The following is a 27,743-nucleotide window of genomic DNA, read 5'->3' as shown; positions in this document are numbered from 1 at the left end:
GATATCTTTCTGGTAGCTGGGTGCGCAGAACTGCAGACAATACCAGAACTAAGGGACGTAGCCTCAAGATTCCGGGTAGTAGTTTAACGATAGAGACGAGGAGGAACTGCTTTTCCTAGACGGTGGTGAATTTGTGGAATTCGCTACCCACTGAAGCATGGAGGTGACCTCAGTAAATATATTTAAGACAAGGTTGGCTAGATTTCTACTTAGTAAGGGAATTAAGTGATATGGGGAAAAGGTAGGTTGAGATGAGCCTATCATCAGATGACCCATGATCACATTCAATGGAGGAGCAGGATTGATGGGCCGGATGACCTAATCCTACAGCAATTTCTTATGTTCTTATGTAACACTCATAAGTGTGGTCTCACCATCATCTTGTGCAGTTGTAATGTGACCTCCCTGCTCCTGGCTGATGAAGGCAAGCATCCCAAACATCTATCCCTCAGTCCTCCTATGCTCCAGGGAGAGATATTCCAGCACGTCCCATAAACCAAAGGGTATCAACGTTGAAAGATTCGACCTGATGCCTGGGCTGATCTGATCCGATAGCAAGGCCTGCATGTCCTTGAGGCGAGTGGCTCCCTGGGCCATTTTGCAGACCAGTAGGAGTTGATCTGTGTGATTGTGCACATGTGTGTGCTCCTGACACCATTTGAAAGTCAGTGTGGACCTGAAGAAAGGATTGGTTGGCTGCGATGCCCCTATAGTTAAAAAAACAAGCTTGCATTGATGGCCATGACTTGACCCAGCAGTGTCATCGAAGGGATTCTCTTTTGCTTCTCTTTCTCTTACTGTCGGGGCTGCTGGGCAGTGCTCATGGCAACTCTTTGTGGCAGGCAAAAGTTGAAGAGTATCATGTGTGTTACATTTTTAATGTATTATGACTTGACAATAAAAGGAGCCTTCGACGAGACACCTTTGAATTTGAAGCCAGCTAGCTAGTGGAGTGTGCATGTCGAGTGAGTTGTTAGACACGCACGGTTGTGAGGCACCCAACTTCTCCCGCGGCTTGTTCATGCAGGCAGTAATGACTCTATCTGTTGTTTCTCCGCTGAGTCAGACCAGCGTTGAACATTTGGCCAGGACCTGGCCTTCACAGGTGTGATTCACTCGACCCTAGCAACTGCAGATTTTTTTTGTTTAAATCCAGGCTGTCTGCCCAGAGCTGTCCTAAGGTGGTGCAGTACTGTTGGGACTTGCATTTTTGGCTAAAAACTAATATTTATTTCTGTGCCATGAGAAATTATAAAGCTGCCTCAAAAGGCATCCTCCATTCGACACCCTTGACAAACCGATGGTTCAGTTGCCAGAGGGGGGGATTGATTAATCTCAGGGGTACAGGCCCCCTGAGTTGCTCATGGAGAAGGTGACAGAAGTGCGGATGATTGATAATGAAGAAGCTGTTGGGAAAAGAGAAAGAGAATGTTAATATGAATTTACATGGGCATGAACCAGGACCTGATCTAGGCCCACAACCTGTTTCCATGCTGGGGAACTTTAATGTCGTCCCCATGTTTGAAGTTACTCCACAAGGGAGATTTCCCAAGGGTCCGAACGAACACAAATGCTTTCACAGTCCACCAGGCAGATTCATTTCCAATAATGCTCTGTGATAGCAGCATACATTTTTTTTAATAGCTAAACTATTAGCAAACAGATTAGCCGACTATGTACCTAAAATAGTAAATCTAGACCAAACTGGATTTATTAAAAAAAGACGAACAACAGACAATATCTGTAAATTTATTAACTTCATTCATGCAGTAGAAGGGAGTAAAGCGCCAACAGTAGCAGTTGCTTTAGACGCAGAGAAGGCCTTTGACAGAATAGCAGCATACTTTAAAACATAACCAAGAGGTTCATCTCTATTCTGCCTTTTGCGGGCTGTAATGCACCCTAAATGTGTGCAGTTATAATTAAATTTAAATATGCAGTGTGTGGGAAATGCTGTGTAAAAATGCTATGTTTAGTTCGTCTGTTGAGCATTTAGTGAAGCTGAACTGCAGAGCCTTGCGATGCATCTGAAACAAGATTCGCGCTTGGGTTGGGCTGGGACCTGAGAGCTGCCTTCAGTGGATCCTTGTTTGGCAGCAGACTGATGCCTTGTTAGGATGACCTCGGCCACGTTTTAAAGGGACCTCATCGCATTCCCCTGTCGCCTGCTCATTTCCAACACCATCGCAGCAGAATCAGGTTTATTGCCATAAACATGTCACAAATTTAGTCGTTTTGTGGCAGTAGCGCTGTAAAGAATAAGGTGCAAAATTACTATAAATAACAATTTGTAAATACAAAATTTAAAAAAAAATAACTGGGGAGAAAAAAGGTGAAATAATGTCCATATGATGTGGCCTTAATTTCCTGTTTGCCATTTTTAGCCGACAGGATAATGTACTCTCATTAGATTTCAATCTATCCTGTTTTAACGTGTTTCTTAACCCACCTAAAATAAACCTCCTTCTGGGGTGGGGCGGTGGTGGTGGGGGGGCTGTTAAAGCAGCAATGAAACCCAAAATGCTGGGAGAACTCGGTAGGTCTTGCAGCAGGAGGTAAAGCTGTCCAACCAAATTTTTGGACCTGAGCCCTTCCTCAAGCTATGAGTAAAAAAAACAGGCTGGTGTCCGTACAAAGACTGGTACAAAGATGAATGGCAGGGGGAGGAGTCAAAAGGTAGATGGATGTGATAAGAGGTCTTACCAAGGAATAGATCGGGTGAACGTAGAGTCAGTGAATCTGGAACTAGAGGACGTAGATTTAAGGTTAGAGGGGAGAGATATAAAAAGAACCTGAAGGGTAACTTTTTTTTTACACAGAGGGTGGTGGGTGTATGGAATGGGCTGCTGGAGGAGGTGGATGAGGGAGGTCCTATTGTAAAATTTGAGAAAGAATTGGACTGATACATAGAAAGGATGGGTTTAGAGGGCTATGGGCCAAATGCAGCCAGGTGGAACTAGTGTGGGTGGGACATTTTGGTCAGCGGGCAAGTTGAGCCAAAGGGCCTATTTCACTGCTGTATGACCACATGACCATACTTAAATTAATTAAATGAGGCAATAAATACAAAAAAAATGTTCACAGTTATTCTAGTGCAATAGAAGAGACTCAGCAAAAGTGCAGACAGTCCTTTTGTAGAGGTGAAGCAGTCCCTGATCAGTGTAACAAGGGGAGGTTCAGGAGCCTGACAGCTGTTGGAAAGAAGCTGTTCTTGAACCTGGAAGTGCTGGTCTTCAAGCTTCTGTACCTTCTGTCCGTAGGTAGCAGTGTTGACCGGGGTGATGGGGGGATCTTTATGATGTTGGCTGCCTTCTTGAGGCAGCGCCTCACAGATGTTGCAATGGATGGGAGGTCAGAGCCAGAGATGGATCTGGCCAATTTTGTTAGCGTCTGGAACCATTCTTTGTCAGCAAGATAGCTTCTATTGTACTCTGCTGTGTCAGGGATTAGGAGATCCACGGGGGTTGTAGCAGTATAAGCACAAGGTTGGGCAGACCAATTATCTCATGCGGAGTAAACGCTACAGAAGCATCAGGGCGATTGTTGTCCATTGGTTGTTCGCTCTTTGCCTTAATTATGTGTTCATAGTCCTTGGGAGACTAATTAAAGCTTGAGAGTAGCTGGAAATTAGTGGCAGGGTGCAGGAAGTACCTGGCTGATCCATGGTCCCCAGTGGAGTTGGCCGGCAATCTGGGTGGTCCTCATTAAACAACAGCAGCTAACATTCCTTTCCACTTCTGTTTCTCTTTCAGGATTTGGCTTTGTAACTTTTGAAAATGAAGAAGTTGTTGAAAAAGTCTGTGAAATCCATTTCCATGAAATCAATAATAAAATGGTAAGTGGCTGTGGTTGGGTACATCCTGTCACATGTACTGTTCCCTACTCCCCTTTTCTCACAGCAGTCCTGACTCAAGGCAATGCACAGGACAAGTGGATTTGTGCAGGCTGGGTAATTCGTGGGGGGTGCACCCAGAAACGCCCAGGCACACAAAGATGCACGTATGCACACACGCTCACTGACAAAGGTGCGTGCAAGTCTTATGCCAGAGGTGTGCAAACTATGGGAGAGGATTCTTGTTAGGATCTGTGAGCATTTGGAGAAGTCCAGTCAGCATGGCTTTGTGAAGAGAAGGTTGTGCCTTACGAGCGTAATTGAGTTTTTTGAAGAGGTAACAAAATTAAGTGTTGAGGGTAGGGTGGTAGATGTGGTCTGCATGGAGTTTTAGCAAGGTGCTCTGTGAGAGATTCATCAAGAAGATCACGAGGCATGGGTTCAGTGGAATGTTGGCTGAGTGGATAAAGAAATTGGTTTGCATGTAGAAAGCAGAGTGGTAGAGGAAGAGAAATATTTTGCCTGGAGGTTAGTGACTAGTGGAGGGGCCACAAGGATCTGTTCTGGGACCCATGCTCTTTGTGATTTTTATGTGACCTGGATGAAGATGCGGAAGGAGGGGTCAGAAAGTTTCCTGATGACATGAAAGTTGGAGGAGTTTTGGATGGAGCTGAAGGTTGTCGAAGATTACAAGAATATATAGTCAGGATGCTGAGTCAGGCAGAAAAGTGGCAGATGGAGTTTTTTTCAATCTTATTGTTTTTTATAATAAATACAGTGCAATATCACATATGTATATATATATCAAGATTAAACTTCAGTCCCATTCCACTGCACTGGATGAAGACGGATCAAAAGAAAAAAACACACTCACTCAAACCCCACCTAACCTACTCTCTTTAAAAAAAAACTAATCGAGAAAAACCATCTAAGCAGCTTATCCTGAGGGTTACATATATTTTGTAGCTTTTGATTCACACCGTGAATCAAAAAACAAAGGTTAAACTATATCTCATCTAATCACATTTGCATAAAATAAAAATAAAGCACAAAAGGTCACCATATATCTTCAAATTTCACCAATGAATCAAATACATGATATCTAATTTTTTTCTGAACTTAAACAGGACATAATATGAGAGAACCACTGAAAGACTGTTGGAGGTCAAGAGTCTTTCCGTTTGAGTAAGATGGCTCTTCTAGCCAACAATGTAGAGAAGGCCCCAACCCGTGGTACAGGTGCAGGTACAGGTACAGAAAAACTCCCTATGTCTATTGGATTGGGCTACAGTTCCAGCTGAAATTCAGTTGAAAAGATATTAAAAATGTCTTTCCAATAGACTTCTAAAGATGGACAAGACCCAAACTTATGTGTCAATGTAGCAATATCAGATTTGCATTAGTCTTAAGAAGGGTTAATATTAGAAAAGATATAAGCTGGTTTATCTTTAGACATGTGAACACAATGCATCACTTTGAATTGGATGAATGAATGTAGGGCACATATTGAAGATGTATTCACCAGTTTAAGAATCCTGTCTCATAGATACTCCGATAAGGGTCTTAAAAAATTCCAATTCCCAAGATTTTTTAATCCTACCGTGAAGTACTGTACATAATTTCAATAATCTATCTTATTTCATTCCAATTAATCCTTTCTGAGAAGGATTCAATTGAAAAATATTATCAACTAGATCTGATGGAAAGACCCTAGTAGAGACATGGAAATCATATTTGCATTTAGGAATAGAAAGATGGCATGCAGAAATACATAGTTGTATACCTCTTGAGATGATTACATATAATTTAAGGAATATATATGATACTTTTTTGAAAATATGAGGCCATATTTACATATTGGAGATATAAATTTATAAAGGGTTTTCCCTAAACCTCATTAACTCCTTCGAATAAATAAATACCAAAAAGGCTAAAATTGAGTGAATAGTGGTGACATTTTGATCACCAGTTATCTTTCTTTCTTTTTATATCTATAATTTATTTTTTACTTATTTTTTTTCTTTTTCTTTCTTTTCTGCTTTTCATGGGTTATTATTTGAGGGAGTTGGGGGTTTTGGGAGGTATAGAATATATCATGTTTAATGGATTTGATATGGTTATGTGAGTATTATTTTTTGTATCTTGATATTAATACATGTATCGAAACTTAAATATTCAAAAGAAACAATGGAAAGTCTGGTAATATGGTATTTATGAAATTTCTAATCTGTAAATATCAAAAAATGTGAATATTTGATGTCATATTTACTTATCAGGTATTCAAAAGACATTAAACAACCTTCCTTAAATAAATTTGCAAATGAAATAATACCGTTGATGTTCCATGTCGAGAAAGATCGATCAATTATTGATGGTCGAAAAAAATAATTATGAAACAGTTTTTTAAATTTAAAAAATCCTAAATTGGAACCAAATTCGCAATCTATGTTTGAGTATTGTATTCGATATATCCTTATTGATCTTGGAAAAGCTAAATGGAAGAGAGGTACCCAATAAAGAGGCCACAAAATTCTAAATCTATCCATAATGGACAATCCAATTTGTCAGAAGTTTTAAAAATCCAAAGAGTTAGATAATGAATATTATCAACCCAGTAATAAAATTTAAAATTAGGTAGGGCCATACCTCTATCTTTCTTCAATTTTAGTAAATGAAATTTACTTGAGTTTTTGTGCTTCCAAATAAAGGAAGAATCTTTTGAGTCAATATTATCAAAAAAAGACTTTGGGATGAAAACTGGAATCGCTTGAAATAAATATAAAAACTTAGGGAATATTATAATTTTAACTGCATTAATACGACCTATTAAAGATAACGATAAAGGAGACCATCTAGAAAAAGACAATCTTACATCCTCGAATAGAGGAGAAAATTTATGTAAATCTTTAAGTTGTTTAGTCATTTTAACTCCTAAGTATGTGAGATTATCTCTGACAATCTTTAATGAAACGTGAGTGCATATTAATCAGGAAAAGTTCACTTTTATGAAGGTTTAATTTATATCCAGAGAAAGAGCTGAAATGAAAAAAACATGGATAACATCGCTGGGGTAGATCTATCGGAATCTGAAATATAAACTAATAGGTCATATGCATACTCAAAACCTTATGAATTACTCCGTTTCTGACAATCCCTTGAACCTCTTGAGTGTCTCTAAGGGCTATTGCCAGAGGTTCTAAGGCTAGATCAAATACCAAAGGGTAAGGGAACATCCCTGTCTAGTTCCCCTAAACACCCTGAATCAATTTAATCTATGAAATAAAGCCCATACCAAAATTCAATCTCTTCAATGTTTCAAATAAATGGTTCCAATCCACGCTGTCAAAGGCCTTTTCAACATCTAGAGAAACTACAGATTATGGAATTATATCTGAATAATGTGCAATAATCTACAGATGTTAAAATGTGAATAACGACCTTTAATAAATCCAGTCTGAATTTTAGATATAACAGAGGGAAGGATATTTTACAACCTACCGACCAAAATCTTAGAAAGAACCTTAAAATCTACATTCAGCCAAAAAAAAATTGACCTATAGGAAGTACATACAATCAGATCTTTAACCTCTTTAGGAATCAATAAAATTGACGCTGGGGTGGCATGCCACTAGGCAGGCGAACCGGCCCTGCTTATAATCCATGCGGCGGGGCAGCTGACCAAAATGGCACTGTCGGGGGTTTCCCCTTCTTCTCAGCACCGGGCTCAGAAGCCCGCGCTGGGGTACCCACGTGACGCCTGAGTGACATCGGCGCCACCCCCCAGCGCGGTTCTCAACCAGGTCCGGGCTGGGAGTATAAGTCCAGCCCGGCAGCCAGCAATAAACCAGTTTTCTGCTCACTGAGCTCAACCCGTCTGGTTGTGTGTTCTTTCAGTAGCAGTATAGCTGCCGCTACAATTGGTGACCCCGACTGGTTCAAACATCTTTGAACCCAAAATGAGGGAACCTGGGATCAGTGCTATAGCAGTCAAGCTGCCTGACTTGTGGGTTCAGGAGCTGGAGACATGGTTTGGTCATGCAGAGGCTCAGTTTCATCTCCGCCAGATTTCATCCGACATGACCAAATTCTACCATGTGATCGACGCCCTGGACCAGGCCACCGCCAAACGTGTGCTGCACCTTGTTCAGCACCCTCCCGCCGAAGACAAATAGAGGACCATCAAGCGAGCACTCACCGGATCCCTTGGACTATCCAGGCACCAGCGTGCCGCTCGGATGCTGCACCTCGACGCCTTGGGGGGACGGGTCCCCAATAGAGCTAATGGACGAGATGCTCACGCACATGGTTGATCACAACAACTGCCCACTCTTTGAGCGATTTTTCCTCGACCATCTGCCCGACGACATCTGGCCGTTACAGGACCAAGAGAGCTTTTCTGACCCAAAGAAGGTTGCTCAGAAGGCCCAAGTGCTATGGCTCGAGTGATTCCCGGAGGGCTTGGTGGTCCAGCAGGTCACGAGGCACGGGCATGACCACACCAAGCCTGCCCCTAGCGCTGCGGTAGAACACCCAGCCCCTGCAGGAGCCACCAAGAGCTTAACCAGGGGCACGGCATCCGCTCCGGGCCTCTGCTTCTACCACCAGCACTGGGGAGCCAAGGCACAGAAGTGTCGTCAGCCCTGCTCGTTCCAGGGAAACGAGCAGGCCAGCCACTGTTAATGGCTGCGGTAGCTGGCCAAGGACACAGCCTCCTTTACCTGCGCGACTCAGTCAACGGCTGGCGCTTCCTTGTTGACACCAGGACCCAGATCAGCGTCATCTCGGCCACAGCCATCGAGTCCAGAAACGGACCTCCCCTCTGTGCAGCCAACGCAACAGAGATCCGGACGTATGGGAACAAGACAATCCACTTCCAGATCGGCCGGTGAAAGTTCTTGTGGAGGTTCACTGTCTCGTCCCTTCCAACTGCCATCCTGGGTGCCGACTTCCTCCTCATCCACAGCCTCATGGTGGACATTCGAGGTAGGCACCTGGTAGACACCCGGACTTTCCAGGCCGTTCGCTTTGACGCCTCCCGCAGATGGCCACGATCAGCATGCCCAGAGACGAGTTCCAGCAAATCCTGGACGAGTTCCCAGCCTTCCTCAGGCCACAGTTCTCCGCTGCCTCACCACACCACAGGGTGTTCCATCACATCCCCACTCAGGGTCCACCGGTTCATGCCAAGGCACACCGGCTCCCGCCTGACAAGCTCCAGGTGGCGAAGGAAATGTTTTTGCATCTGCTGGAGCTGGGGATCATTCGGCGCTCCGACAGCCCATGGGCCTCGCTGCTCCACCTGGTCCTGAAAGCCTCCGGCAGCTGGCGCCCCTGCGGAGACTATCGACGGTTCAACGAGGTGTCAGTTCCTGAACGTTACCCCATCCCTCAAATCCAGGACTTTACGGCCAACCTGCATGGTGCGAGGGTTTTCTCCAAGGTTGACCTGATGCAAGGGTATCACCAAAACCCAGTGCACCCTAAGGACGTACCCAAGACGGCCATCATCAGCCCCTTTGGCTTGTTTGAATTCCTATGCATGCCGTTTGGGCTAAAGAACGCCGCTCAGACTTTACAGCGCCTCATGGACTCAGTGGGCAGGGACCAGAATTTCGTCTTCATTTACTTGGACGACATCCTCGTTGCCAGCAGGCATTGGGCGCAACACAATCAACTTCGGCCTCACAATCAACCTAGCCAAGTGCCAGTTCGGGACAGTCCATGCAGTTCCTGGGCCATACTATCACAGCCAAAGGAGCCACACCCGCTGCTACGAAGGTTGCTGCTATCAAGGAGTTCCCACGCCCGGACAACCTCAAGGGGCTGCAGGAGTTCGCGGGTATCGTCAACTTCTATAACCAATTCATCCCAGGATCCATGTGCATCATGCAGCCGCTATTTGCCCTCATCACAGCCAAGCACAAAACGCTCACCTGGACCCCAGAGGCCTGCAGTGCATTCGAGGCCAGCAAGGATGCCCTCATAATCTTCCAACAAGTTTTGATCTTCTGGTGATATTTTGGGAATATTCAATTGTTGCAAGAATCTATCCATTGAAATAGAATTATCAGGAAATTCAGTTTCGTGTAGATCTGAATAGAATTCCTAAAACACTTTATTAATTTCAGCATGATCAAAAGTAAAGTTTGCATCCTTCTTACATATCTTTGTAATTTGTCTTTTAGATGCTGCTGCCTTCATTTGACTAGCTAACAGTTTACCTGATTTCTCTCCATATATGTAAAATTGACATTTAAGTTTAAGTAGTTGATTCTAGATAGGGGGTAAGTTAATAAATCGTGAAGAGTTTGAAGTCTACTCTTTCCTTATAAAGATCCATACTAGATGCCATAGAATATAATTTGTCGATCACTTTAATTCTATTAGTGAGTTCACTTTTAGAATGTTTACCAAATCCAGCAGAATAAGAAATTATTTGTCCTCGTAAAATACCTTAAGTGCATCCCAAATTACCAGACTGGACATTCTTTCAGTAGAGTTTGTCTGAAAAAAGAAAGAGTCCTGATCTTTAATAAAGCCAATGAATTTCTCATCGTGTAGCTGAGTGGAATTGAACCGCCATTGTTGAACTCTGGAAGTGATACTGGAGATTTTTTTTTAAACGTTTTAAAGACACATGATTAGAAACAGCATTTGCATCCTATTCTCATTTCCCTATTGAAAGTACCAGTCACATAGCAATAAAAAAATCTATTCTACAGTATTTATGGTAGACATGAGAAAAGAAAGAAAATTCCTTTTCCTTCAGGTGTATAAAGGCAGATGGAGTTCAATCCAAATCAATGTGAAGGACAAACCAGAAAGCTGAGTACAGGGTTAGTGGTTGGTTACTTAAGAGTGTGGATGAACAGAGGAACCTTGGGGGGTTCAAATCCATACATCCCTAAAGGTCGCCGCACAGGTTGATAAGTTAGTTAAGAAGGCCTATGGGATGCTGGGCTTCATTAATAGGGGGATTGAGTTCAGGAGTAGAAAGGTCATGTTGCAACTCTACAAATCTCTGGTAAAACCACACTTAAAGTATTATGTTCAGTTCTGGTCACCTCATTATAGGAAGGATGTGGAAGCAATGGAGAGAGTGCAGAGTAGATTTACCAGGATGTTGGAAAACAAGTCTTAGGAGGCAAGATTAGCAGAGCTGGGACTTTTCTCTTTGGAGCATAGAAGGGTGAGAGGAGACTTGATAGAGGTCTACTAGATTAGGTGGACAGCCATCACCTGTTTCCCAGGGCAGTAATAGCAAACACCAGAGGACATGAGTACAAAGTGAAGGTTGGGAAGCTTTTTTTACACGAGTTGTGGGTGCCTGGAATGACTTGCCAGGGATGGTGGTGGAGGCTGAAACATTAGGGGCATTTAAGAGACTCTTAGACAGGCACATGGATGGAATTACAGAGGATTACAGGGTAGGGAGAGTTTAGGAAAATAAAGGAATATATAGGCCGGCACAACATTGAAGGACGAAGGGCCTGTACTGTGCTGTAGTGTTGTATTACTGGTTATGGTGCTGCAGAGACAAAATGTGGTATAAAAAGTGCAGGTGAAGCAGTACAAAGGCATCATCTTTTATCAAGGAGAAGCCGAGAGATGTTGGAGGGGATGTGCTGGTTGGGCCCTCACTTGTTATACTGAAATTCTTCTGGGAGTGGACTTTGACCAGCTGGTTACCCTTGACACCCCTGTCCGGACAGAGCAAGGGGTGGGGTATGTAGTCAAACACAGAAGTCTGCATACACAGTGGTTGAAGTAAACACACAATGCTGGAGAAACTCAGCAGGTCAAACCGTGTCCTTTATATAGCAAAGATGAAAATACATAACCAATATTTCGTGCTTGAGCCCTTCATCAAGGGATGAGATGTGTCTGAGGTTGGGAGCGAGGATGTGAGGAAAGGCCTGCTGGTTGCTTCAGTGGAGAATTGATTCAGCTTACTGGAGGCCTGCTGTTAGTGTTGGAACCCCCGGGCCTAACCTCTGCCAAGCCTGAGGCCTCTGGTGAGTGCTCTAGGTGAAAGAAATGGGAGCTTAATCTCTTTAAGATTGGTCAGTAGGGATGTGACCATATGGTTTTTAAAGGGGAACATCATTTGATGTAATTTTTATTCTTAATTGCAAGTTGAAATTAAAATTCAATGAGGCAATTATGAAAAAAAATCAGCCGGCAGCTCCCTGCTCCACATTATTGGCAAGGGTAAGCTAACTGAGAGTGTAGCAGGGAGCTTCCACATTACACCCCTCAGACATGCCCTTGTAAGCTCATTATTATGTGTCTAATATGTTACGTGATTTACAGAGGCTTTCCAGGCCACTGTGCTAACTGCATAGAGTGAAAACAAACACAATTTAACCATTGGTCTGGCAAGACAGACTCCCACAGTGACTTTCCCATTCCATATTGCCTACCCTGTAACATCCAAGGACAGTTTCCCATGCAAGTTATCGATGACTTAATCCCTGATCCGCATTCAGTAGATCCAGTAGAAGTCCAAAAATCCAGACTGCTCGGGATTAGGCCAGTTTGGATTTTCTGGATTCTTAGGCAGTACTTTTAAAATTCAAATTTAAGGAGGAATAAACAAGAGATGAACAGGTCAATTATTCATGCTTCATTTATCAAAATGAACACCTTTAAAGAAAAATAAAGTCAACACTTGACAAAAAGCAAGGCCACCTTTTGCCACTGTGCGTCTGTGGCATTTACCCATGAACGCACGCCCACAAAAGCTTGCTAAGTTTGAAAGTTTTAGAAGTCCGGATTCTCAAGTGGATTTCTGGCATCTGGATCTTTGCTCTTCTACTGTACCCAGTTGCAGAGATCAGGAGCTCCCACTGCATCTAGACCAGCCATTCTCAATGGGACCCCTGCAGCCCCCTCCTGGGGGCCACAGCACATTTAAGTAAAAGCCTGTTTTCTTTCCACCTCCCATTTTTTATGTAGTCGGTAGGAGAGAAGGACGGAAAAAAAACAAAACAACTATTTCACAGGAAAGCGGGCCCAAAAAGCTTTGAGCAGAGTCCTTAGGGGGCCACAGCCGAAGAAATGTTGTGAATGGCTGGTCAAGGTACCTCAGTGAAGACTATTGCCAAGTTTTTTTTGTTGGACTCTGTTTTACACTTTCTATTTTGCACGCTGGTTTTCTCTCTCACTCTCTGTAGCCCCTTTCACACTGGTTAACCAGTAAATTGCTGTTCAGTGAACTGGTTAAATAAGCCATTTTTGCCGATTACACTGGACGACTGTTAACCAGTTCTCTGCGTCCTTTCACACCATCCCAGGCGATAGGGGATTCTGTCCTCAACTGGTGACGTCTGAGTGACGCGTCGAGCGATGGTGGACCTGCCCTAAATCCTGATCTATGTATTATGAACTTGTATTTAAACAAAATTAATCATGCCTAATTATAATATAATTAAGCATTATGTATAGCACAGCAAGAGCCCTTCAACCCCTGTTGTGCTGGCCTATATAAACTTTTTATTAAGGACCGTGGGAAAATGGTAGCAGGAATAGCGCACAATTTATAAAGATCATGGGAAAGAGCAATGGCAGAGAAAGGACTCTATGCACAGAGCACTCATTGAGGGGTTTCTCTGCTGCCTGGAATTCTGGGAGGGAAGATCCGCCATCGCTCTCTCCCACTGTAACTTTCCCACACTCCTTTAGAAATTTATAAAGGTTTACAGTAGATCGGAAATGTTTATACCTTTTTAATCTTTTGTTTCCTTCACATTCCTGCACTCATGCAAAAAACGTCATCCACGCGTCATCTCTTTCACACTGGGCTAATCGGCACGTAGGCATCAGATGACCCCTGGATGATACAACCTACCTAGGTGGTCCATCCCCGGCATGATTTTACATCTCCGTGCCGTTTAATGGGCTTTCACACTGGTCCCTTAACCAGTAGATTGGCCCCATTCACACTTTATCCCAGTAATTAACCGCCAACGTGCCGGCATACACCCCCCCCCCCCACCCCCCATCCCTTTCACGCTGGGCTAACCGGCATGCAGGTGTCAGATCACCCCAAGGATGGACCGCCTAGGGAGGGTGTAGCATCACCAGGGCCAGTAAGCCCATTGAAAAGGGACAGGGGGGTATGCCAGGTCCATTTAGTGGAGGATAGGCGCCTCTCTTCTCGGGGATGCCAGGTGGTGAGTGTGAAAGGCTGCGGAGAACCGGTTAACATTGGTGAACAGCAAAAACGGCTTTCTGAATGGTTCGTTGAACAGCCAATTTACTGGTTAGCCAATGTGAAAGACACAGTAGAAATAGGCAGGACTTTCAAAAGGGAATTATGTGCTTGGAGAAAATAACTTGCAGGGAAAAGAGTGGGCAAATAAAACCGAAGGAGCTAGCACTTACTTGATGGGCCAAATGGCTTCTTTGCTGTCGTATTGATTTAGTTGCAAGGTTGTCGCTCTGTGTCCCACAGTCACAACTGCTCTGTATCACCCACTCACTCTCACAGGTACACAGTGTCAAGGCATTATCCCATCATTCTTTCTCACTTTGTTGCTTTAGAAAAAAAACCTGCAAATATTGGAAATCTAAAATAAAAAGGGACAGAAAATGCTGGAAATACTCAGCCAGTCAGGCCACATTAGGTTGAAGACGTTGAAGATTGCAGAGATGATTTACTCGGATGTTGCCTGGACTTCAGAATCTGAGTTACAGGGAAGGATAAAGCAGGTTAGGACTTTACTCCCTGAAGTGTTGAAGAATGAGGAGAGATTTGATAAGAGTTTTACAAAATTATGAGGGGAATAGACAGTAAATTCAACTATTTTTTTTCCACTGAAGTGAGTTTAAAAACTAGAGGACACATGTTAAGTGGGAAAGGGAAAAAGTTTAGGGGGAATATTCGAGGGAACTTCTTCACACAAGAAGTAGTGGGAGTGTGGAACTTCTTCACACAGAGTGGTGGGAGTGTGAAACAAGCTGCCAGCTGAAGTGGTGAACGTGGACTCAATTTTTAACATTTGAGAAAAAATTGGACATGTGCATGGATGGGAGGGATAAGGAGGGAGAGGGACTGGGTGCAGGTCAGTGGGACTAGGCAGAATAATAAAACAGCACAAACTAGAAGGGCCAAAGGGCCTGTTTTACATGTTGTAATATTGTTTCCATGGTTCTGTGATGAAGGGTCTGAAACATGAAGCCTGTTTCTCCTCCCTCAGCCTGTACCTGCTGCGTTTTGTACTTTTTAAATATTGTTTGCACGCCTTCTTTTGCATTTCATTCCATGTCACTTTTACACATTCACCCTGTTGCCCATTCAGTGTTGAAACACATCAAACCATCTGAAATGAGTTATACCCGAAGCACTTAATCAAGCAAGTGACAAGTGCAAACATTGTGACTGATGAATAGATGGTTTGTGTGCCCATGATCTGTGTGCCTGTCTGCACAGCTACAAAAGAGCTTCCAAAGGCTTGAGCTCATCACCCACCTCTGACAATGAAATGCAGGACATGTAAAGGCCAAGCTTTATTGAACATTGGAACTGCTGGAATCATAAGGCCTGAGGAGTAGAAGTGGGCCATTCAGCCCATCGAGTCTGCCCTGCCATTCAATCATGAGCTGATCCACTCAGCCCCACTGCCTGGCCTCCCCATATCTCTTGATGCCTGGGCTAATTAAGAGCCTATCAATCTCTGTCTTAAAGCACCCAATGACTTGGCCTCCACAACTACCTGTGGCAACAAATTCCACAGATTTACCACTCTCTGGTTGAAGAAATTTCTCTGCATCTCTGTTCTAAGCGGGCACCCCTCAATCCCGAAGTTGTGCCCTCTTGTCCTAGACTCTCCCACCATGGGAAACAACCTACATCTACTCTGTCCATGCCTTTCAACTTCCAAAATGTTTAAATGAGATTTCCCCCCCCCCCCCCACCCATTCTCTTAAATTCCAGCAAGTACAGGCCAAGAGCTGTTGAAACACTCCTCATCTGATAACTCTTTCATTCTTGGGATCATTTTTGTGAACCTCTGAACCCTCTCCAACATCACATTCCTTCCCAAATGAGGAGCCCAAAACTGTTCACGATGTTCCAAATGAGGTCAGAATATGTGATTCATCGCCTCGAGTCACCCACAGCCCTCTGCTTTTGTGTTCTTCAGCCTCAGTGCCCCTCACTGGTCCGCCATTGTGGTCACCATCCCATGGGGCATCTCCTCTGCCTCTCCTACTGAAACAGGGTGCATTTTTCATGTTTTCTGGCCCCCTGCACCAGTCCTCTGCTTCCCCAGAGTCTGCAATCCCTCGAGGCCACTGCTGAACATAGGCTCCACGATCTTGGGCCCAGACCCCGTGGTTGCAGTTATTTTTTTCTTAAAACACACCAGCAACTCCTTTTACAGGCCGTTTAAAGCCTGAATGGAGCCATCAGCAGTTGGACTGGGCTGTGTCTCTGCTCCCCACTCTCTGGGGGTCCACACCAGCCCCACCACTGCCGTTATAGCAATTTCACAGCACTTTTCTCGCAGCTTTTAGTAGGGCCCATAATGCTTTGCATAATGACCCTGCTAATGTAGGACTTGCATTGAACTGGTTGGTCCAATTTGGCTGAATGTCCGCCACATTTGACAGAATTTTACTGGTGAGGTTCTTGCATTGTGTGACAGTTCTAATCTCTCAGTGGGATCTCACCTCATGTAGAAGAACCATTGCTCAGCAACCTGATCACCATCTCCTGCTCGGGGAGGGGAGAGGAAGCTTCGAGAAAACAGCAATATCAGAGAGGGAACTTTCATGTTTTGAAGTGTGGCTACTGCATTGGCAGCCAGCAATGTGCACACAGCTAGATTCCACAAGTAGATTCTGTTTTAATTGCGTTCTTTGAGGGATCCACAGGCTTGGCCTCGTGGGATTGTTTGCATCCAGCGAGAGAGTAGAGGGGGCTTTGGTTTGACAGATTACCCAGCAGCGCAGCCTTCCCCCACAAAGCACCAGCTATGTCTATCTGCTGAAAGTTTCCAGAGCAGGATTTGAACAACAACATCGAGATTCAGAGTCGAGAACATTATGCCTCTGGGGAAATCACCAAGTCAGCTTTGGTAGCAGCACCACAGCCCTTCATTCTCAATCAAACTGCTCCATGGAAATTGCCGTCAGCGTTAGCCCATCACACTCCACACTACCTCACAACCCCATCGTTCTCTTTTCGCTGTTATGGGAAAACTGATTATACTGCTGTTGCAATTAAAACATTCCAGCTCCTCTGTCGGAGTAGCATAGCAACTATTATACACAGCTAAATATCGACACAAGGAGAGGAACAGGCTTGTCCCACTAAGTGGGATTCAACTTGATCAAAGAGTTTCTAGTGCAGATATGATCAAGTCTCCATCCAGGAGCTGTTTGCAAGAGTCTCCTCTGTATTTGGCTTATAAATTCTGTGGGACAAAGGTAGTGAGGGACCTGGTTGCTAACAACATCAGATCGTGCTAATGAAATGTCTCTGTCCTGTTTCCTTTGGAGCTTTCCTTCTGTGACCTTCTTTCAGGCAGTAAATGGAAACTGAAGCCGAGAAAAGGAGATAACAGGATCAATATGTTTCTTTCTTTGCTTTGTGAAAGAATAAGAAATAAATCCATTCGTTTCCCCGGCATTCTTTTATTCCCGGATTTAGGACTTGTTTTAACCTAGCAATTCGATCGTGGAGGGGTCACATATAGGGTACGGTTAGTGCGATGCACTGCAGCGCCAGGGACCCTGATTCCAGTCTGCCACTGTCTGTAAGGAATTTGTACGTTCTCCCCGTGTCTGCGTGGGTTTCCTCCTGTGTCCTCACAGCCTTCAAAATGTATGGTGTTTGTCAGTTAACTGGTGTTTTTGGAGGGCACGTGATTGTGGACCAGAAGGGCCTGTTACCGTGCTGGGTAAATTAAAATAAAAAATTGCTCCGTGTTCTTCTTCAGAAAAAAAATGGGAGCCCTGGACACATTATTACTAGTATTTAGCAGCACATCAAGTCCTGCCAGTGCACTCCCCAAAGCCAAGTCGGCACTGCCAACTGGACCTTTTGATCCTCTTCAGAACACGTGCCCCTTTGCCGGTTTGCTTTGTCAATGAGAGAAAGGAAGTTTCATAAAATTTGTGCTGCAGACCTGTGCTCGAGTCTGCTGAAGCAAACTGCAAAACCCCACAACTGACAAACCAGTGGTAATTTGCTTCTCAATTCCACCGTCCCTGCATTCCCCCCATCCCCTTCCCCGAGTTCTTCAACTGCACGGTGAATTTCTTCTGCACTCTCTCTCTCTCTCTCTCTCTCTCTGCGCTGCTCTCTCTCTCTCTGCGCTGCTACCTTCTCCTTCCTGAAATGTGCTGGACAGAACTGTACACACCACTTGTGTGTAGTTTAGCCAAAGCAGCTGCAACCTGCCCCCAACACTTCTTCATGATGCCTCTGTCTACGAAGGCAAGCATATCCAATACTTTTTTCACAATCCTATCCCCCTCTATCGGGGAGCTATGGGCCTACATCCCGAGGTCCCTCTGTGCATCAAGATTCCTGAGATTACATTTGTCTGGATTAAATTTCATCTGCCACCCAACTTGCCATCTGATCTGTATCCCACTGTAACCTCAGACAACCTTTTTCCCTCTCTACAACCCCACCAATGATGATGATGTCTGCAATCTTCCGATCGGATACTATTTTTTGTCATGTAATGAAACAAAAATGTTACATGACACAAAATTGCCTTAAGTCTGCCATAAGGCAGACAAAGATTCGCCATTAGCGTTGTTCAGCACCTCTTACAGTCAAAGAAAGAGAAGCAAAAGAGAGCCCCTCAGAGTCACTGAGTGTCGCCTCCAGTGCTTCCGCAGCCTCTGCAGCCACACAAGACTCCAGTCCATTGGCAACCTGAGCCCAAATCCAAACCTCCGGCACAATGAGGAACCTTTGGCACCCAGTGCATTTCTGGAGCCCTTCTTGCCTTCAGCACCTTCTCGAATCCTGGTTCCAGTACTGGTTCTCGTGAACCAGTCTCCAGCAACCCAGTGCCTGGTGTAAGTCCTTTGACCTCACGTCGCCAACGGCTCACTGCTGTGTGTGTCCTTCAGCCGCAGAGCCCCTTGCTGGGTCCGCTGAGCTCAGGTCGCCTCCCGTGCTTCGCCTTCTCCCCATTACTGCTGCCGTGCGCCAGATTCTGCAACCCCTTGTGGCCGCTGCCGTACACAGGCACCACTGTCTTGGGCCCAGACCCCAGGGTGACACCGTTGGCTCATTTAGCAGGCTGTACGGAGCTGCAGGTATTTGGACCGGGCAGGAGGAAGGCAGGGGTGCGCTGTGTCTCTGCTCCCCACTTCTCCGGGTCCACACCAACAACAGTTGCCATCACATCACTGCCATTTTTTTCACTTATGAATCAGGGCACCTGCATTTTCATTGAAGTCAATTAAACATAATCACCAATGAATACCTTTGTTAATTGTCTTTAAAAGCTCCCATTTATTCTCCCCTTAATTGACAAATAAGGACCTTATTCCACTCCAAATACCATAATCCAAAGCCCTTTACTTAGTCTAATGAAGTAGTTGAGACACCAACCTGTCATTCTGCACTAAAAAGCTTTGCTTTATCGTCGAATCATTTCCTGGACCTGTGTTTAAGGGTAGACTGGGACTGAGGTTACCTGCAGAGGTTAGTTGAAGATTGGCGAGAAGACAACTCTCTTGGAGCGTACACACCAGCTACTGTGCTATACTTTCTGTGTAATTACCCAGGCAGAGTGAGATGAAAAATTTGCTTCAGTCATCCAGAATGGAATATTGTGTATTGTGACATTGTTACCGCAGCAACGGAAGATTGACGCCTGCTGACTGGTCCCCTGCAAGTATTTCCTGTCAGAAACTAACTCCTGTTAAATCCCTGCTTTGTTAAGATGTTCCAGCGTTATGACCAGGATCAGTGCACATTCTGTACAGATTCTGCCTGTGTACTGGCTTGGATTTAGAGGTCTATAAATAAATCTTGTTGCAATAAACTTGTCAGAGTCTAACTCAAAGCACAAAGCAAGCTGAATCATGAGCTCCCATTACCTGAGCTGTTTGTCAAAAAAAAACAAACCCACTTTAAATTTGTCTGATGTTATACTTTGCCTTGTTATCGCCTGGTTGTCATGTCTAGGACAATGTGATTTCATCTCAGAAGTGTTAGCGCCTGCTGCCAGTTTCAGCCTTCAGATTCTGAGGGTTACAACTGTATCCACCGATTCTAACCAGGTCCAAGTCTATTATCAACTGACTGATCTATGATGTAGTGGCCGTTACTGAAACTTGGCTGGAGGAAGGGCAGGATTGGCTGATGCAGGTACCACTAAGGTTTAGGTATTTTAAAAGGAGTAGGATGGGAGGTAGAGGGGGAGGGGAGTAGCATTACTTGTCAGGGATAGTATCACGACTATAGAAAGGGAGGGAGCTGCAGAGGAAGTGTCCACTGAGTCAGTGTGGGTGGAAGTCAGAAATAGGAAGGGAACGATCCTTGTGCTGGACCCCCAAATAACCCTCAGGACCCCGAGGAGCAGATCAGCAGGCAGATTTGGAATGGTGCAGGAAATACAAGGTTATAGTTAAGGGTGATTTCAACTTCCCTCATATTGACTGGCACCTACTGACTGCAAGAGAGATAGATGGGGCTGAATTTATCAGGTGTGTTCAGGAAGGATTCCTGACACAGTATATGGACTGGCCAACGAAAGAAGAGTCCATACTGAATCTAGTTCAGAGTAATGAACGTGGTCAGGTGGTGGACCTCTCGGTGGGGGTGAGTGACCATGACTCCCTGAGCTTCACCATAGCTATGGAAAAGGATGAAAACAGACAAAATGGGGAAGGGCTAATTATGAAGGGATGAGGCAGGAACTAGCAAGAGTAAATTGGAAACAGGTGTTCAAGGGTGAAAGCACAGAAGTCATGTGGAGAAAGTTTAGGGACCACGTGCTGGGTTCAGGATAGGTTTGTCCCACTGGGACAAGGAAAGGATGGTAGGAAAAGGGAACTGTAGCTGACAAAACAGGTGAGGCAACTGGTCAAGAGGAAGAGCTCATGAGAAATGTATGGTAGCCAGGAAGGAGCTTAAGAAAAATCTTGGGAGAGCTCGAAGGGGACATGAGAAGGCCTTGGCATGTAGAATTAAGACAACCCCAAGGCGCTCTATGCCTATGTGAAGAACAGAACGATGAAGGTGGGGCCGATAAAGGAGGCAACATGTGCCTGGAGGCATAGAAGGTTGGGGAGGTCCAAAATGAAAACTTTGTTCAATATTCACAAGAGAAAAGGACCTTGATCACGGTGAGGTCAAAAATGAACAGGCCTGTGTGCTGGTCAATGTGGAGATTAAGGAACAGAAAGTGTTGGATCTTCGTAAAAACATCAATTGATAAGCCCCCCAGGGCTGGACGCGATATACCCCAGGTTGCTGCGTGAAGTGAGAGAGGAGATAGCCGGCTATGGGAGATGCTGGAGGATCGGAGAATGGCTGTGAGGCCTATTTAATATATTGCAGAGTTCAAAGGAAGACAATTCCAGAGTGTGTGGGCTCAGGAGATGTAGCGGCCAGCGCAACACTATTACACCAACAGCAATCCAGATTCAAATTGGCATTGTCTGTTAAGAGCTTGTACATTCTCCCCATCTCTTCATGAGTTTATCTCCGCGTGCTCTGGTTTCATCCCACAGTATTGGGTTGTAGGGTACAATTGGGAGGCAAGGGTTTAAATGGCTAGGATCAGTTTCAACCGTTCAGTAAATAAAATTTAAGGGGAGCAGAACGTTTATCCCTGCTTCAGAAGGGAAGACCATTTCTCTTTTGGATTGAAGCGCAGAACTGCTGTGGCACCGGAGGAGGCCATTCAGTCCATCGACTTCCTGCTGGCTTCCTCTAACACTTCTCTGATTGTGTTTTCTGTTTTCTTTTACCCCACCCTCCCTCCCTCCCTCCCTCAACAGGTAGAATGTAAGAAGGCACAGCCGAAGGAAGTAATGTTCCCCCCAGGAACCCGAGGCCGTTCCCGGGGTTTACCTTACACCATGGACGCATTCATGCTGGGTATGGGGATGCTGGGTAAGATGGTGGCTACATTTTGTCGTACCTTGCGGGAAAGGGTGGGGGAGTGGGTTGGGTTGTTGAATCTAAAGATTTAGAATGGTTAAATAAACCAACATAGGGCTTACTAACTGCTCAGCAATTACCAGTGATCAATTGAAAGAATATTTCAAACTCAAATGAATTCAATTAGTGCATACTCTTGGATATTTGGCCAATTGTATTGTATTCCTTGCTTTGTGCAATGCATAAATGTGCTGAGAAACCCTGCAGGTCCATGCAGCATCCATAGGAAGTAAAAGGGAACCAATGTTTCGGGCCTGGGCCCTTGGTTAGGTAGAAGCAAAAACTGGCAAGTGCCTGAATGAAAAGGAAGGAGGAGGGGAAGAAACAAGGCTAACAGGTAAGAGGTCATAGGTGGATACAGGTTGGAGGTTAGATGGGAACATCTGGATGCTTGCTGCGTGACCTGCCGAGCTTCTCCAGCACATTTGTGTACTGCACTCGAGCTCAGACTTTTTCCCTGCCTTCTCTCTGTTTCTCCCTAAGAGTTTGTACTCCTTTCATCCACAATTCACTTCCAAGGGGATCAGAATCTCCTTTGATGTCCGCACCACCTGGTCCTCCTCCTGTGGAATCCTGGATCATGGGGGCCACCTTGACTACTCAAGCACGGGGGTTCATTTCCAGTCCCAAACCGCTCCCCCCCCCCCCCCCACTAATTTCTCTGCACCTTAGTCTCTCTTGTGTGCCCATCAGCTGGCCTCTCATTACCTGTGCTCCAGAACATCCACGCATGGATTTAACGGACTGGCATGTCTTTAGATGGGGGAGGAGACCTGAGCATGTTGACCAAACCCCTCACTGTCACAGGAAACAGGGTGCGATCTCCTGACAGACTGCACTGGAGGTTAGGATTGAACCAGAGTTCCTGAAAGTGTGAAACAGCAGCTCTATGCTACACCACCAAACTGAGAAGAATTCTTTGTCAATCGTTGAGAGACAAGGGGGGTTTGAGAATAAATATACAGATCCGGCATGCTCTAACCAGAGAATGGAACAGAATCAGAATTTATTGTTATGAACATGTCACAAATTCATTTTTTGCAGTACATTCCAAAACTAAATAAGTAGAACAAGAAAATAGGAGAAGGTGAGGTAGTGTCTGGAGTTCATTGTCCATTCAGGAATCTGATGACAGAGGGGAAGAATCTGGTCTTGTATCGCTGGGCATTCGTCTTCAGGCTCCTGAATCTCCTTCCTGATAGGAGCAGTATGAAGCGACTATGGCCTGGGTGGTTGGGGTCCTTGAGGATAGAGGTTGCTTTCTTAAGACACCACCTCTTGTAGATGTCCTCGAGGGTGTGAAGGCTGGTGCCCATGATGCCACTGGTCGTTAACAACTCTCTGAAGTTTTCCTGTCCTGTGCATTGGAACCCCATAATCTGATGTAACCTGTAGAAAATTTTCTCATTAAGTATAGCCGCTAGCGAGCCTTCTTCATGATTGCAGGAAGGCTCGTATTGTCTTCTGGTGCTCCTCCCTGAAATGCTCTGTTGATTGTTGAAGCAGGCCTGCCTCATCATTAACTTCACATTAGTTTCATTGGGTGTGCCTGGGCTCAGTGGGAAAGCAATTTAAGATGGATGCTATTTTCTGGTGCTCAATTAACACTTTTGGAAATATCTCCAGTTTACAAACTAGTGGGGAAAGCTGAATTAAGGCTACAGGTTCCTAGGTCTGGCATGTAATAGATACAGGATTCTGAAATAACTCTGAATTACACTGGAAGGAAAGGATAGATACAGGTACACAATCCTTTATCCAGGCATCTAAAAACCGGAAAGCTCCAAAAACTGGCAAGTGGGGAGAGAGACGGGAGCACGAGTCGGACGGGCGAGGGGGGTTGGAGACAAGCAGCGCAAGTCGGGTGGGCGATGGGGGGGGGGGGGGGTGGAAGCGCGACTGGAAGGGGGTGGGTATAAATGCGGCAGCACAATTCGGGTGGGCTAAAATCTGGCTTTCCGAAATTCGGAACACACTGTACCCCAAGGGTTCCAGATAAAGGATTGTGTACCTCCACAGGTTTAAAAAAAAACACGAGGATCTAAGAATCATAATTAAATTCAGTGCTCAGATGAAGGTAATTCAGCCCATCTTGTTAATTAATTGATTTGTTATATTGTCACGTGTACCAGGATATAGGTTTGCGTACTATCCAGGCAAGTCCACTTTCACTGTAGGTCATGTATTAATACCAAGTAAATAAACAGCAGTGCAGGGAGCTGTGTTGCAGTGAGTCAAATGGTGCAGGGTGTAGTAGTTATCAAAAATAGTTCTCGAAACAGTGCAAGGCCAACATTTTATTTCCATTGTGAGGTCCATTTAAGAGTCTGACAATAGCAGGAAAGAAATGATTAACGCCATAGTATTATAATGCCAGGGACCAGGATTCCGATCGAAGGTGTTTGTACGCTCTCTGTGACCTGTGTGGGTTTCCTACAGGTACTCTGGTTCTCTTCCCCCCCCCCCCCCACACCCCCAACCACCCTCCAAAACGTATGTGGAGTTAGGTGGTGCATTTGGCTGGCACAGGCTCAAGGCCCAGAAAGGCCTGTTACCGTGCTGTACATTTAAATTAAAAAATTTTAAGTGTCCTTGAATGTAGTGGTCTGTGCTTCCATGCGCAACTTATCTTCTGCTCGGTGGAAGTTGGGGGTGGGGTGGGGGGAGAGGAATGGGGAATGAAGGGGAGGTGAAAGTCTGAGCTGCATTCACAACTCTCTGCAGCTTCTAGATCATCTTCCTTCAGAAGGAGGCCATTCAACCCATCATGACTATGTTTTCATCACAAATTCTTCATCAATAAAGGGTTTCAGCTCAAAATATCAACCTTTTTTCTCCTCCTGCTGATGTTGCCTGACCTGCTGAGTTTCTCTAGCAGGTTGTGTTCAGCTTCAGATTCCGGCAACTGCAGTCACCTGTGTCTCCGGTTATTATCTCTCTGCCTGCTCTACACCTGTCAATCTTCACAGAGAACTTCAGAAACTCAATACTTTAAAATAGACTTTAAAAATGACAGTAACCTTCTTTAAACTTTGGAACAGAGTGTCCTTAAATCTATTTTTGTCTGAGATTATTCTTAGACTCATTGATTAGGTTTGAAGTTCTGTTGAACATGATAAACTTTCAACCCAGTCCCTCACTCAGTTCCTTTTTAATTGTGAATTGATCATCTCTTATTGAAGCTCTTTCATTTTGGAGTATTAAGTTCCTCGGTACCCTCACTCTTGCTTGTCTGTCTACTTTTCATTTTTTTCCTCTCCCCTAATTTATTCTATCTCTCCCCACCCCCACGCCATCCCTTTTCCTCACCTCCCATTCGACCACTCATTTCCCTAAACCAGTGGTTCTCGACCTTGTTTTTTCCACTCATACCACCTTAAGTCATAGGTGCTCTGTAGTTAGTAAGGGATTACTTAAGATGGTATGTGAGTGGGAAAAAAAAGTTGAGAATCACTGTGCTAAATCCATCTGTTCCCTCTTTTTCTGTCTCTGTCACTCTCTCCCCCCCTTACCCCCCCGCCCCCAGGCTGGCCTAATTTGTTTGCATTCCTATCTCTCTAAACCTTTCCCATCCCCGTACTTGCCTAACTGTCTTAAACGTTGCTGCAGTGACCTGGTCTACCACTTCCTTTGGCACCCCTCTCTCTCATTTCCCTTCCCTTCCATCTCTCTCCTTTCCCTCTTTTCATTTACCTTCACCTGCTGCAGTTTCTTCGCGGGACCTTTCAGTCTGTCTTTGTTGGGATTGAATTATTTTCCGTGCTATTTCCAGGCCCTCGTCAGCCATTCCCACCTCTCTCCATTATGTTAACGTCACTCAAATGTCTGTTTCAATCATTTAGAATTTGATGGAAATGCATTTTAATGCTGTGTTGAAACTAGCTTTCCATCTTTCTCCTGATTTTTATGGCCGTCTTTCACTTGCTCTGTGTACCTGCTCTCTCTTCCTCTCTGAATTTCCCCTCCTTGCTCTTTATTTATCCCTTTTGTAGTTTTGCCCTTCCTCTGTCCTTCACAGGCGGTAGATCTGAAAACACGTTTTATTTTCATTTTTTTACTGAAAGAAGTAACCAAGTTGGCTTGTCTAACTGGAAACTTTGTACTCATGCTGAAGGAACTCAACCGTTTCTGCTGTTTTAATGGGGTTAACATAAATCTCCATCAAAGTAGTGAGTGGTGAACTGAATTTGATGTTAGCCTGATTAAACTTACGTGTGATACGTCTCCCAATAGATATATATGCAGTTCTGTTAACAGCTTTCATTGTGAAGTGGCCCTCCCTCGAACACTCAAATAGCTTTACCTAGAGCATTAAAATCATTTTTCAAACACAACATCAGACTGGTAAACAATTTCTTTTATTGACCCAAGTTGTCTAAACGACTTGTTAAATCACGGAAAACAAGACCGTGGCAAAGGGATTTGGGCAGTGAAATATAAAGCAGGAGTAAAATTGAATTGTCTAAATAATGACGTAGCTTTCTTTTTAGTTCATATCAGTTTCTCATCTGTTGCTTGTACTAATGCTCCACAGGACATGTGCACACAAACGCAGACACACACACAAACACATACACATGAACACACACAAATGTATACAAACACGTGCACCTGCACACATACACATATGAACATGCCTGTGCGCACACAAAGGTGCCCACACACAAACACACAAAACATGCAGAGAAATACAAAACGCTTGCACCTCCACAGGCACACACAAGGGCGTGCGCACAAAAATGCACCTCCACACACAAATCTGTACATGTTGCCTTTCACAAATGTACACACATTTTTCCAAATGCTGAACTTGTAGATCAATGGTATAATTTACTGTTAGTGTTATCCAGAATGGAAGTAACAGCATATTCGTAAAAGTGTGCCAGTGGCAAGGCCCAGAGCCAGTTGTCAGTGGGAGAGCAATGGTCAACTGCCTCCATGAATGTCTACAGTCCTTTTGTTAAAGGTTCTCTTATGGGTGAATTTCTGGGAGTAAGACACACGGATGATGAAGGAAAAGTGAAAGATTTCTAGGTGAGGAAGTTGTACAAACTTGCAGGGCAGCATGTATGAACATAGAACAATACAGAACAGGACCAGGCCCTTCAGCCCACGTGAGTGTGCTGAGCATGATGTCCAAATCAAACTAAAACCGCGGTTTGCCCCTGGTAGATATCCCTTCATCCTCTTCATAGTCACATGTCTATCTAGAAACCTCTTAAACACAACTATTTTATCTTCTTTCAGCACTACTTGTTCCAGGCACCCACTGCTCTCTGTGTAAAACATTTGCAACCACAAATCTCCCTTCCCGTTCCTTTCCCTTACCTTAAAGCACTGCCCTGGGAAAAGATTTTAACTGTCCACCCGACCAATACCATGTGATCTTTTACACCTCTATCAGGTCCTCCTGCACTCAAGAAAAAAAAAACCCACCCAAGTTTGTCCAATCTCTCCCCACAACTCATACCCTCTAAACCAGGCCACTTCTTCTGTTCCCTTTGCAAACTCCACTTCCTTCCTGTAATGGGGCAACCAGAATGCACAAAACACTCCAAGTGCAGTCTAACCAAAGTTTTATATGGCTGCAACATGACTTCCTTATCCTAGTGCTCAATGCCGTGCCCACTGAAGCAAAGCATTCCGTACACTTTTAGCACCCTCTCTTCTGCCGTGGCCACTTTCAATGAGCTCTGGATCTGGACCTCTAGATCCCTCGACACATCAATGCTTGTAGGAGCCTTACCATTAATTGCATGCATTCCC

The 27,743-nt window shown here is 44.7% G+C and overlaps 1 protein-coding gene and 1 long non-coding RNA gene across 16 annotated transcripts in view; one reads left to right on the top strand and one right to left on the bottom strand.

Annotated features, from left to right (window-relative positions):
- msi2b (musashi RNA-binding protein 2b) overlaps positions 1 to 27,743 on the top strand; it is a 482,764-nt gene that overhangs the window by 340,580 nt on the left and 114,441 nt on the right. For all 13 annotated transcript variants that reach the window (XM_069910893.1, XM_069910894.1, XM_069910898.1 and 10 more), the window contains 2 exons: positions 3,753 to 3,835; positions 21,815 to 21,929. In XM_069910893.1, coding sequence (XP_069766994.1) covers positions 3,753 to 3,835; positions 21,815 to 21,929 — 198 coding nt within the window. The remainder of the gene's footprint in view (positions 1 to 3,752; positions 3,836 to 21,814; positions 21,930 to 27,743) is intronic.
- Positions 232 to 19,578, bottom strand: LOC138749494 (uncharacterized). Of its 3 annotated transcripts, none has more exons than XR_011348695.1 (4): positions 19,416 to 19,578; positions 14,219 to 14,386; positions 9,766 to 9,878; positions 232 to 1,406 (listed from the first exon to the last, which is right to left on the bottom strand). It is a non-coding gene; the product is annotated as an uncharacterized lncRNA (long non-coding RNA). The 3 variants fall into 3 exon arrangements; XR_011348696.1 differs by lacking the exon at positions 232 to 1,406 and adding an exon at positions 1,765 to 2,249; XR_011348697.1 differs by lacking the exon at positions 9,766 to 9,878.

This window comes from Narcine bancroftii, chromosome 14 (genome assembly GCF_036971445.1).
Source record: "Narcine bancroftii isolate sNarBan1 chromosome 14, sNarBan1.hap1, whole genome shotgun sequence".
In the NCBI taxonomy this organism is placed as follows: Eukaryota; Metazoa; Chordata; class Chondrichthyes; order Torpediniformes; family Narcinidae; genus Narcine; species Narcine bancroftii.
This window is presented reverse-complemented; position numbering and strand designations above follow the sequence as displayed.